Consider the following 13,050-nt stretch of genomic DNA (forward strand, 5'->3'; position numbering starts at 1 on the left):
ACATACATTTTTTAACATATCTTCAGCTGTTATGTGAGAAATTAGTCGAAAGATTCAAAACAGTCGCGTTTACAGTATGTTCTATATATTTGGAAATGCCAAACTCGGGTGTTTTCATCTTGATGTTTAACGACCGTATAAAGAATAACCGAGCACCCTCAGAGTCGCAGCCGCGAAAACATCGAAGCCCGTTAGCCTGTGTAGTTTGAGACATCCAAAACAATCACTATGAACGCTTGCTACACGTTTACATGCTACATTACAATGCTTGATACTAAGGACATTCGTACCAAGTACCACGATTATATCCTCGATATCCTCGTCGGCAATCCTTTCCTATAAGGAACGGGTTGCTCCGACCCATCGTGGTACATTGCTTGATGCATGTGTTGCATGGCTTGATTCAATCAGTAGCATTGTCTAGATCTGTCTTACTTCTTTCCGCATATCCTCTACATTATAGCTATTATTTGAGCAAAACGGTCCAAATCCGGAACGGTCTCTTGAATTTCGGAAATAGCTTCTGACTTGCGCTCATGGCAGGTTCACTGGTCCGCTGTACCAACACCAGTTTCCCTGGAAATAAAAGGACGAGACGCAGTCACTTACCTGCTGTCGATAATGCCACAGTAAGGACTATGAGTTTAGAAGATTAGGGGAGGGAGACCACGTGTTATCATGGTTTCAGCTAGAATATATTTAGAAATATAATTAATATGTTGATATAGCACACATGTAAGAAAACAATCGTCTAGCATTCTTCACCCTTGACTACGGCAAGAGAAAGAATAAGTAAGCACATGGTGCTAGCATAACTAGTCCATTCTCTTGGGCATCGTGGGCTAACGGGCCCCAACTTTTACTAATGCGATGCCTAACACATTTAACTATTCTGTGTACAACCACTACGCAAATTCAGTATTCTTGAACTGACACAGAGTTTCACAAACGCGACTTAACACACATTTATAATATATATATGCGTATTGTAATATATTAAATTTTACTTATTAATTCTGTTTAATATCGGGGTGATGTTTTATATTAAGAGATAAATAAAGAGAAAAATTAAATAGAAAGAGTATTTCATTCGTGTATTACATTAAGCTCGTATAAATACATACACAAATATATAAGTTCGACAATCGCTTAGCAGAAAGTACAAGCGTATGTATGATAATATAAAAATTACCATGTACAAAGTATAAAACGTATACATAAAAATAATAACTACGCGCGTATACGAAACGTGCGTTGAGAAAGAAGAGATTAAATTATCCTAATCGATACATAATTATATATGTCGTTAAATACCAGTGGAGGTGATTATATATAAATGTGCATGTGACTGAGTGGTGTAAGTATATTGTGTGGTATTAAGAAGTAAAAAGCTGTAAAAACGAGGGAGGTCCGTGACGGTTGTCGCCGAGCATTCGGGAATTTGTCAGGTTTTTCTTTCTTTTTTCTATGGCGATGAATGTTGGGGCCGATTTATTTCCGTGGTGGAAGATATTGATTGCTAGCTCCAGGTCCGCCTCCAGCTGCGTAAAATCGATATTTTATTCGTTATTCAAGCAGAAAACTTTAAAATAAAATATTACATGATTTTTTAACGAAATTATACACGATTCGTAATTTAAATAGTACTGTAACGGCGAAATTATGTAGTAGCGCCATCTATAAGAGGGCTATAGAACTGGTATGTTATCTTTACAATAAGAAGCAGAAGGAACTTCTTTACCAATTTTTATACATACGAAGAAAATGCAAATAAAACTTTGGATATTCTTTAATATTAACAAAAGCTCTGTTATTTTGAAAATGAATCCACTGACAGAAAACTTTTAATGTAATCTAAAAGTGTTCAATCTTCAAATACTTTTGAATGCTCCTAAGTGCCTACACTATACTTCATTCTGTATATCAATTCAAAATACAGGAGTTATAAAATTGCACAAAATTGATCCTTCTTCAAATGTTAAGGTAATATTTTATAACACAGTCCATATTATTAAAATTAATGCGAAGAATATAATGTATAGTATTATACATGATTAAAAATATACTTACGTGCTTGATAGCCACCTTGGAATCCTCCCGCACCTCCTTGATAAGCAGGTGCTCCATAAGCGCCAGCACCAGCACCTGCTCGAGCCTGTCCTTCGTATTGAACATCAGCAGTATATCCATTCGCATCGTCAGCCATGTATTTTACGATTTGTGTCCTCGAGTCCGGTAAGAGTACTCTATATTCGCCTGTTACCACGTTACCGTCACTGCTCTCTCGTTGAGAGTAGTCATTGCCACTAGGGGGATCGTATACCTCATACTGGAAGCTGTATGGTTGTGGCTACAAAAATAAAATATTATCAATTATTTTTTAAAATTCTATTCAAATTCTAAAACTAGATACTACAGATTACTATAAATATGACATTATCGCGCTTCTTTTTTTATTGTAATCGTATAAAATTCTGTTCAGATACAGAAATTGTCGAACATACTCTTCCATAATCGCGACCCTGGCCTCCAGCACCACCACCTTGGTAGCCTGCATCACCACCGAATCCAGGAGCACCATAAGTGCCAGATGGACGTCCACCAAAACCAGCGTCTCCACCAGCTCCTGGAGCTCCGTACAACGCATTGGGTCTCCCCCTGAAACCTCCTCCTAAATCTCCAGACAATCCTCCTGGACCACCGAATCCAGCTCCACTGGGTCTGTTGTACTGGTAACCACTTCCACCGGCGCTACCACCCGGCAGCAATCCAGCAAGTGCATCACTAGCAAAACACGATAGCAGCAATAGCACTTTCGTTAACTGAAACAGAATAATTCCACCCTTATTTTTTACGTATACGCTGGTAAAATGCCTGAAAAATATTTATTGTTTGAAATGGGAAATGTGATATGAAAATACAGATTAGCTGGTCTATAATAGCTGCATAACTGAACTTTGTTAGCATTTGAATCCTCCTATACATTAGCTAATAATATTAATAAATTGATAAGTGATATGGTATATGTAGACTTGTATTTTCCAAAATTCACTTTTAGGGATTTACTTGATTTAGTATAAAATTGATTACTATTCTGTGACAGAATTCATTAATTGATATCTTGTAACTCTTGGAAAGATTCACTAAAAATATCTTTCTTAATACCTCCAAGACCTTGACTAATAATTTCTCTTAATTAATGTTTCAAATCAAAGATTTCCAAGCTAATATCAATCTCCTCAAAAAAGTAATAATATTTTCATCGGTATTATATTTAATGGTAATCTACAGCTAATTAGAGATTATAATCAGTAATATATCCTTAAGTTTGATACATCTTCCCTTGAGTCATTTATGGAATTACTTCCTCCAGGCATGAAGCAAATGATCAAGCACGCAGAGAGAAACTTGCAGAACAAGCAGTAGCCTTGCATCACTAAATTTTGCAACATCTATGTAACAATAACATATCCAATAAACTATATTCTTAATCAAGAAGCTGCACAACTTACAATTATCACAACTCTAATATCAGAAACAACTACAACAGAGCAACCAAAATGGATTAGTTATGAAACCAGGCTGAAATATCTGTCCAATTCGTGGTAAACAAATACAAGGAGTGTGATGAAGATTGTTACTATATCTATCAGTTCAAATTCATCCAATGAAGAAATATTTGCGAAATGTTTGTTGTGCCAAGTGGAAGATGTTAATATAAATTCTATAATGCAATTGCTTAGAGGGGAAAACTATTTCTCTTCTGGAATAGGATTAATAACGACATGCATGATAAACCTATTGCCTGATTTCGACATTGGACGTCATTAGTACTGGCGACAAAAAGAATTGAAGAAAATGCAAACGCCGAGTTCAATGGAAAGCTTGAAATATCGCGTGCCAATGATTTACCAATGGCGAAATTAATGTTCCACTGAAATCAGGGATGATTACTGAAGACGAGCGTGTCTTCTTCTCGTTTTGAACATTTATTGATGCACGTGTCTAGGGAAGTGAATGTTCCATCCAGCTCTAAGCACGTGGAACACAAGTAATAACTTTGAACTGGTTCAAGAAAATTGCAAATCAAAATGAAAAGATCATTCTATGCACCTACTTTGACTGAGTCCAGTTTCACAGAGCTCCAACTCATTGGAGATTCGACTTAACTACCTCGGACCTTTGTATTCTTTATAGTTCGATTTTTGGAATTGGATATTTTGTGATCTTTCAATTGTAAGATTCGATATAAGTTTCAATTAAATATGATAAATAATATAAAAAAAGTTTGGGTATTTTTGTTCTATATTATGAAAGATGAGAGTTGGAAGATTTCTTTAGCGAAATTCTTAGTGAAATTTTAGTATTGCTACGAGTTAGTTAGTCATAACGAGTTGTATAACTTGAAACATTCAGCTTAATCGCCAATCCTGACTTATCAAACTTCTCTTTCAGTCTTCACTGTAATCAGAAATTAACATTTCTTGACCAAGATTTAAAATTCTAAAGGATGTAACGATAGTCCTAAATTTTCAATTGAATGAATCTATGAGACCTCAAGGAAGCCTACAGTGACCTACCAAGTGTGAAGATACAAAACCCTGTACTGGCACTAAATTTTCAATTCAAGAAACTTACAACTTTGTTGTCAGGTTTGAAACTCATCTGAAAATCTCAGATCTCATGCTAAAAAATATAATTTTTCAATTTAAACCTACAGGATATGACTTAAAGAAGAAATATAATTTTAAACAATGAATAACATGAAAGAGCTATGAAATCAAATAATCTGCACTCTAACTAAATATTCTGATGTCCAGAATTAGTATCTATAAATTAGTATCTATACCGTCGCGTTACCAGAATGATGATTAGTAACCATAACCGGGAGGATAACCTACCTGGTGGTAATTCATATTGGTGTTATGAGCGAAGACGCGAAGCGAACTGAGAAGATGATCCACGGACGAGTTTATATACCATCCGGACCCTTTGTTACAGTTTATCCTTAGCGCTGCATATCCACGTATTAACCAGTATGTATTAGAATGACCGGCTATGGGTGTGGGAGGTGGAGAGGAGCAGCGCATCTTCCCTTCACTCTCGGTGATGCATCATGGGAAGAGATATCCCGTTGATGATGACTGAAACAGCTTTAAATTTTAATTGGATCCACGCACGTGACTCCTTGATCGCCTGGATCATTCGGCTGTCCAAAGAGCCTCGGGTTCCAGCTAGTAGGAGGTCTCTCAACGACCCTCTTTCCAATCCCTGGGGAACCCTCATGATCTATTGGGTTTTGCAATTTTCTTGTCAACAATTTCCTTTGTTTTTTCTTGCATATCGTGACGTTACACATTTGTTCTTTTTTAATTAATTATTCTTCTCTAGTAGATGTTTGTTGTGTTTGTTAATTAATGTTTATTATTACGGAAATTTTGAAGTTAAATTAACAATTTTCATTCCTTCGGTGCTTGACTCTTTTTATTCATTTTAACACAGGATGTGTTCTATTTTTTCATAGAAAATTCCACGTTATTTTTTCTAATTTATGAAACTATTTTTTCTGTGCCTAAAATAGCTTTTTGCTTGTGATCAAAATTGGTATGGGGTTACCGAAGATACGTATGAAATATATGAGTATAAATATATATAAGATGTAGATTCTACGAGTTATTTGGAATGTAAGCGTGTGCTTTGACACCTGGAAAAGTCATAGAGCTGTTCTACTCGCGTTGCACAATCCGTAGTAAATCTCTTTGTCAACGTTACGATATGAAGGCGATTCATCCGGCGTGGAAAAAAGGAAGAAACGGAGAAAAAAGGATTTCAATCTCATGCAAGTGCTCAAATGTGCTGAACCAATTACTAACTTGTAATACGAATGAAAGGTGGATGAAGAAATAGGCTTTTGCTGCTTGGTGATCGAACTGGTAAAAGGCAGAAAATAAAGGAAAATCTCGTCTGTTTTAATGCCTCCATAAAAACATTGAAACACGTATCATATAAAAAATAAAAATGCAAGCTACCGTTCCAACACCAGAAAATTCCACTTATCTTATTAAATCGAAAATTAATTTTACAAACTTGTATGAAATATTTTTAACTAGATATTTTCCCATCTTTCCTATTTAATAATCGTTTATGGAATTAATCAGATGAAACTATGGAAGATCAAAAGTTTTCTAGATATGTACAGTGATTGACAAGTTCTCCTGTACTTTCACTCAGATAGAATGTGACCCTGTTTCAATATTTGGCAATAGAAGCACATCGCTGTTAACTGTTCCAGTCAAAGACTGCTCCTACGTAAGGTTTTGCAATTTTTTGCCATGCCAGACTGTCCACTGAACATCACTTTCAATCAACACCAATACCCATAATCTAACATTAGGAATTAATACAAGTATGAAGTAATACGATATACTTCTTCGGTAGACCAATTATCTAATTTATTTTCCTTATTATACGAGAATTTGAATAAAGTGGTCACCAAAAAGATATACATAATACTTTAGTTGCTTATGTAATATATTAAGAGTTCCAAGAAAGCTACCATAACGGTATTCAGACAGAAAATTGTCAACGTCCAGTTAATCGGATTTGCCCCTGAATAGCACGTGTAATTGCGTGTTCGCTAGTACTAATGAATTCCACGATTGTACGCCGTTATATCGTTATTAACAGAATGAGAAATCTTTCACCAGGAGGATTACGATCTACGCGTGAGTATTTTTAAGGATCATCCTGGTAGTCGAGGCTGAATATTTTCTTAATTGCACCTTTTCTTCTGGTGTCGTTTCTTTTCCACTTTCAGCTGCCTGGAGGTTTAATGATTCAATTAAAGTTCCCCGAGTCGATGTATATACAACGTTGTTGTTGTTGTGTATCGATATCGAATCGGTCGTGCAGTTGTTGATCTGCCGCAGGTATGATCCTATAATTCCGCGCTGTCATAAATCCAATAGTATGGGATAGGAAACTCGCGGTCCCTGTTTAATATCTCTGATCGATCTACCTGTGAACTTTACAACGACGTCGTGGATCTAGCACGAAATTTTCAATTCAAATGCAGCAATTTTGACCGAACAAAGTATTCCGAAATCGTTTTGTGGAAGTATTCGATAAGGCGAAGTACTTACGCGGATTGGTGGTCGCAAGGATGAATGCCATCTTACAGGCGTCAGTATTAACGTACATCTGTTATTGATACAAAATTGGTTAAATGGAAATAATATTCGTTGATTGAATCGTTTAAGTACACAACTAATAATTTCATCTCAGCTATGAATTGTTCTGATAGTAATATGTTTAGATAATATCTATTTGTTATTGATCACTTTTTTAAACCATTCTAAGGATATATGTTATATATAAGTATATACATACATACATATATATATATATATATTGCTGAAATATATATAAATATACATGTAATCTCAAGTTTCATAAATTATTACTTAAATATTAATATATGATTGTTTGTAATTTTAGGATCATAGGTAACAATAAAAGTCATTAAAATATTAATTACAATGACTGCATTCTGTATTAGAAGAGCAATTCCAAAAGAACGTGTAAATTTGTAGCAAGTTACCAAATCTATACTATAGGGCCCTCGCTTCGCACAATGACAGAAACCTTCACTAAGGAAATACGTTCGACGAACATGCCAGGAGGTTACGTGGTCCGAGTGAAAGAAACCCAATGGTATGATCTCGATCCATAGAAAGTAGTAATTTATGGTTAACGTTGGCGTTAATTCACTTGAATAGCATCCTAGTTACACATGCAAGCCAGGTTGGCATCCCTAGGACGCGTACAATTATTCTAACCACTGATATAACGACTATAGAAGTTATAATTGTTGGTATTTCTCTCTGTTGTATTTATATTCCTCTTAATGAGTTCATTAACTGGTAGAAGTCGTCGTAAACAACAATCCGATTACGAAAATGACCAGGTCGAATTTTTTCATGGTGTCAAGACTGATTGTCAGATCTAGCAGAAGGCTCGTGGCGAATATGAGGTAACTATCTGGAGCTATATCTCTATTCAGAAACTTGACTGATGCCAACTAACCTGATCATATGAAACAGTTTCTAAACGATTTCGCGCGTTCACTTCAGGGAAAACATTAACTCATCTCCAATTGACGCGTTTACTCCATCAATAAAGCGATCTTCATATCTATTTCTATGATTTGTTCCTCATCAGACATCTTCCCCGCTTATTAGCATGTTCTTTTCAATGAAATTACGAGGTATTGTTTCCATGAGAAATTAGAAGTACTTTTGCAACTAAATTTTTTCTCAAATTATGATAATGTTTTTAACAATTATTTTTAAAGCGGGTAATTTAAAAAGTTAAAGTTAGAAGATCTGAAATCTAAAGTTTAAAAGATTAAAATTGTAATTATTAATCTTGTAAATTTAAATTACAAATACTTTCCAAATCGTCTAGAATTTTCTAGTAAAATAATTTAATATTTTTTACAATAATTTCAATTACATATCTAATGGGTTATTGTGAAATTTTGACTATTCGAAAAAATAAGATAGAATGGAACGTACATATGAAGCCATGTATAACAGTTAAATCGCAATAATGAGGCCAAATAGTATGGCAAATAATCATACGAGCCGAATGACATGATCGTCATCCAACACTACTATTATATTCGTTTCGTAAAACGTATTACTCGCTCAGGATTGCCGGCAGTTACTTAAATCGCCAAACGTAGGCGATTCTTACAACATGCTCGAGCACGCAGGAATCACTTTCCCCGCAACCCCTTATAAATTTGCCATTAATTTCTCCTTCCAGCTATTTGAGTAAAATATCAATTTTCTATCAATGATTCAAGTACAAAAATTATATCCTTCGAGATTCCTAATTACACGTGCGACTATAATTACTACAGAACTAAAAACTATAAGGTCAGTGTAAAAAGAGATACGTTTGGTTGCTATAATAATAACCAGTCTCTATTTAAACTTGTAGCAAAAATAATTTTCAGCTACATTAGTCACAATCATCAAATTATTCACTTTTTTAGGAAGATATTTAACTTACTTCAAAACTGGAATGAGAGAGCAGAGAGAAGACTACTTTGTCTGTGTTTCCAGATGATTAATGGAATAAAAATGATAAAGAAAACACACAAAATTCATTCAGATACAATAAAAAGCGCAAGGTCGATATATAAGGCTCTCAATGCAGAATTAATAACTCTTTTATTCATGAAGTAGCTGATTTGTTGAACCTGTAATCAGCTGTTATGAATATATTCCTTCAACTACTACATAGGGGCTTTATTGTATTTACAGAATTACAACCACACGACGATGAATAGTACAAAACATCTAGGAATGAATATTGAATGGACCTGTCATAAACTTGTCCCAAAAAAGCATCCAGTAGCTATACCCAATCACTCAGGACACCTTTACTCCATTTATAACCTCACTAAGTTATTCAACCTTGAAAGGACCAACCAGCAAATCGAAAAATCACTTGAGCTCCTATTACGAGGATAAAGGGATCACACTGAATGACCTACAGGATCGATAATTTCGCAAAACAACTCATAGTAGCCTCTATAGTACACACGTGGTTAGACTATACCAATTTGCTATAATGATTCGCCTTTGGCATATTTACAGCCGCTAATTCGTTTCCTAATCTGATTTCGTAATTTCAGTATAGTGTTGCGTTATCTTGAATAGCCGATACAGGCCAGTCTGTGACGGGACACTTAATTAATCCCGACACATTTATCGCTAATTATAGCTGACACAGTGAAAATAGGTTCGGGGTAGGGACTGGCCTGCTGCATGGAAGCTCGTGCCCCATAAGAGCGCCCAGATTCTATGTTTCTCTTTCTAATGTTTGCCATGGAATCACGGAGTGAACGTTTTGATGCACCGTCTACTCCGTAATCGGGGATAAACGGTAATTGTGTAATCGTTGCGATGCGGAAGACGTGTGGAGCCTTCTGCATATGCATGCATGTATGCAGAATGCAGTCTCTCCTCTTTCTCTCGATCGGTGTTCCAACCTCGCTCACAGAAAACCCTATGATCGACAGCTTTGTCCTCTGGTGGTTAACTATTGATGCAACTTACAGGTTATACATCCTGAGGGTTGCTCCCGGATTCTCTCAATGGGATTGAAGCTGCTGGAATTAGAATCTTTTTTCTAATTTATCCTAATAAGTATCAACATCAGATCGACACAACGTTTCACTTTCAAATTTTGTAATTTCCAAATCTTCAAATTTTTTTATTGTCAAATCTTCGAATTTTCAAAATTTTAGCTCTCCAGATTTCTCAGTTTTCAAATGTTTAAATTTTAAGATTTTCCAAGTTCTCGTGTTTCCAAATTTTCAGATCTTTCGATCTACGAAGTTTCAAATTTTGTGGTTTTCATCTCTGATTTTCAAAGTTGTTCGTAAGTCTTCCTACATATAGATTATTATTGATTGAAAACATGAAAGATATATGCTAATACCCATCCATTATGCTACAGGATATTTCAACATTACCAAAGTCTTCGACCAATAGAAAAATTCCTAGGTATCATATTGTAAATTGTAAAGGATAACAACGCAGAATAGAAATGTCTAGGGACAAAATCCGAGACAGTGAAGGATCTCTGAGGTGTTCAGAAATGATGAATGTTTTCGAGGCTTCATCCTCGTTTCGGCCGTGGTTTTTTCACGGTGAATCCAGAGCATTAGAAGCATATTCCAATCATTATCCACGTTCCTTTGCAACGGCTAACGTCTTTCATGTCGAAGCACCGGCGAGATGTACATACGTACTCTTTAGTCGAACGCATTACCGATTACGCCATCGTTCTACGAAACCTTTTTCGCAACTTTATCCCATCCGTATTCACCCTCGCAACAAACTATCTATGAATAAGACGTATCCGGATACCATTGATTGTTACTGAGCCTCCTTCGACTTCTCTCACACTACATTTTTAATCATTTGTCACTTCTATATCTTGTAAATTGAAATTTTATTCATCTATTTACTGATGAAATATGAGTTACGCTAATTAAAGGACTTTTATAAGTCCTTTCTTATAAATTGAAATTTTATTAATTTATTTATTTTTGAATCGTGAATTAAGTTTGTTAAGAAATTTTTTTATTCAGTTCTCTTTTTCATGTGGTAACTTTTTTAACGAATTGTTGAGAGAAGTTTGATTTGAGAAGCGAAACAGCTACAAGTTTAAGCCATTAACAAACATTCTGTTTTTCTATTGTAGTTAGACTGACAGGTTCTTGGCTAAAACAAAAACTAGAAAGAGTCATAATTACAGGTTTCTGATGTTTCTCTTCATATAGTCCTTGAATCTTTAACAGGTTACTAACTAAAGTCAGTTGATCCATAAGAATTAGATAGTATCATATTTCTAGATTTGTTATATTTCCTTTCATATGTTATTGGCTAGAGGCCTATGAAATTTTTCAAGATTTATCTATATAGTACCAAGAAACTTAAACTTAAATCCTTCCCTCCTAGTAAATTTGTCTACATATTACCCACTTCTGTATCAAATTATTTATAAGAATAATACATGACAATTAAGAAGAACCATAATTATTGTCCAAAAATTGTAAGAAGATTCATAAACATAAATCATACGCTCTTTCCCCATAGTATCTATTTCCATATTGAACTATTGTGAAGAACAGTATACATAATTAGTAACAGCTATAAATCTAAGTCATCATCTTGTATAGATTACAAAAGACATGTCAAAAATGAAACTAGAACATCTACTTTTCCTAATCCAAAATCAACTGACAATTGTTATTCTTGCAGGTCACTATCAGATGCAATAGAGCTAACATCTGATCGTCAATGCAGCATATTTATTGCATCGTAGAAGTACCAACGTAACGCGTCTCTCCTCACTGACCGTTCTCCGACAGTTTTAAACGAAGTCAAGGAAATTAACTTTAAATGGAGCGTTGGGGCTCGCAGAAAGCACTTTCAAAACTGTTGTAGCACCGATTAAACCAGCAACTCATCTTTCACGTCGGCCAATCTTAGACCGCGAATCAGACGCATCCTATCCGATTACGTCACGTTGTTTTCGTAAGTTCGTTCTAGCACACGCTACAATCAAAGAGCCTTTTTGTTCTCCGCTTCGCTCACCTTCACCTTTGCTTTCAGTCACACATCCCCTGTCACTGGTGGAAGGACAAAACGGCTCGTGTTTGTCCTTCCTGCTTCTATGGGGCTCAGTTCTGTGCCTTCAATACGAGAGATTAGTTGAAAATTGACTTTAAAAATAGGAAAATAAAAGATTTAGTGGTTGAGTTAAGCAATTACTTTAACCCACATATTGGAGTCTCTACATTTTTACTTTTGTTTTAAAATAATAGTAATTGTAATTATTATATATTAGGTACATCGTTTTCATTACTTTATTTTTATACGGTTAATTATTGGCTCGCATCAATTTTCTTCTAAGATAATGAAATGAAATAATATAGATGTATTAAGACACATGTAGTTATGTATGGTATTTCAAATGGGTTAGTTATTAATACGTCCTTAGTGATCAATTTAGGACTTCCAAATAAGTTTTAGAGCTAATAATAGCTAGATCATACTGTAGCAATATATTTTTATGGTTCTAGACCGTAATAAAATGCAATAGTTCTTTGTATTGAAAACTTAAGAATACACGACGTATATTAATCCAATCCGTTAATGTCGTGGATGCTCAAAAAGGAACTCGACGTTATGCGCTCATTTATCATATATCAGTGTTTCGTGTGAAACGAACTGATTTTACGCAGCGTCTAATGATTAATCGACTATCATTAAAATGAATCTCGCAAACCATAGGGGAATTGTCATTACGCCTACGCGAGTATTTATCTGCAGATACGTAATAATCGTACAGAAAATAAATAAATAAATGAAAAGTAAAACTCTTTTCTAAAAGAATTTACTTCTTTTTTAGGACTAAGTATAATGTCCACATTTTAAAAGTTGGGATGAATAGCGATGCCAGTCA

At 35.0% G+C, this 13,050-nt stretch overlaps 1 protein-coding gene and 1 long non-coding RNA gene across 4 annotated transcripts; one reads left to right on the forward strand and one right to left on the reverse strand.

Annotated features, from left to right (window-relative positions):
• Positions 1 to 1,068: 1,068 nt before the first annotated feature.
• Positions 1,069 to 7,867, reverse strand: LOC100643065 (pro-resilin). Of its 3 annotated transcripts, none has more exons than XM_048413415.1 (6): positions 7,601 to 7,867; positions 7,143 to 7,200; positions 4,902 to 5,144; positions 2,505 to 2,822; positions 2,071 to 2,350; positions 1,069 to 1,541 (listed from the first exon to the last, which is right to left on the reverse strand). In XM_048413415.1, the coding sequence occupies exons 3-6, from the start codon at positions 5,088 to 5,090 to the stop codon at positions 1,492 to 1,494; spliced, it is 837 nt and encodes a 278-aa protein (XP_048269372.1). In that variant the 5' UTR covers positions 5,091 to 5,144; positions 7,143 to 7,200; positions 7,601 to 7,867; the 3' UTR covers positions 1,069 to 1,491. The 3 variants fall into 3 exon arrangements, with proteins under 3 accessions (XP_048269372.1, XP_048269371.1, XP_048269370.1); XM_048413414.1 differs by having other exon boundaries at positions 4,902 to 5,153; XM_048413413.1 differs by having other exon boundaries at positions 4,902 to 7,025.
• A 1-nt stretch (position 7,868) lies between these two features.
• Positions 7,869 to 12,533, forward strand: LOC125386575. Its single transcript, XR_007226853.1, has 3 exons — positions 7,869 to 8,032; positions 11,844 to 12,119; positions 12,198 to 12,533. It is a non-coding gene; the product is annotated as an uncharacterized LOC125386575 (long non-coding RNA).
• The last annotated feature ends 517 nt before the right edge of the window (positions 12,534 to 13,050 follow it).

The sequence above is a fragment of the Bombus terrestris genome, chromosome 16 (genome assembly GCF_910591885.1).
Source record: "Bombus terrestris chromosome 16, iyBomTerr1.2, whole genome shotgun sequence".
Lineage (NCBI taxonomy): Eukaryota > Metazoa > Arthropoda > Insecta > Hymenoptera > Apidae > Bombus > Bombus terrestris.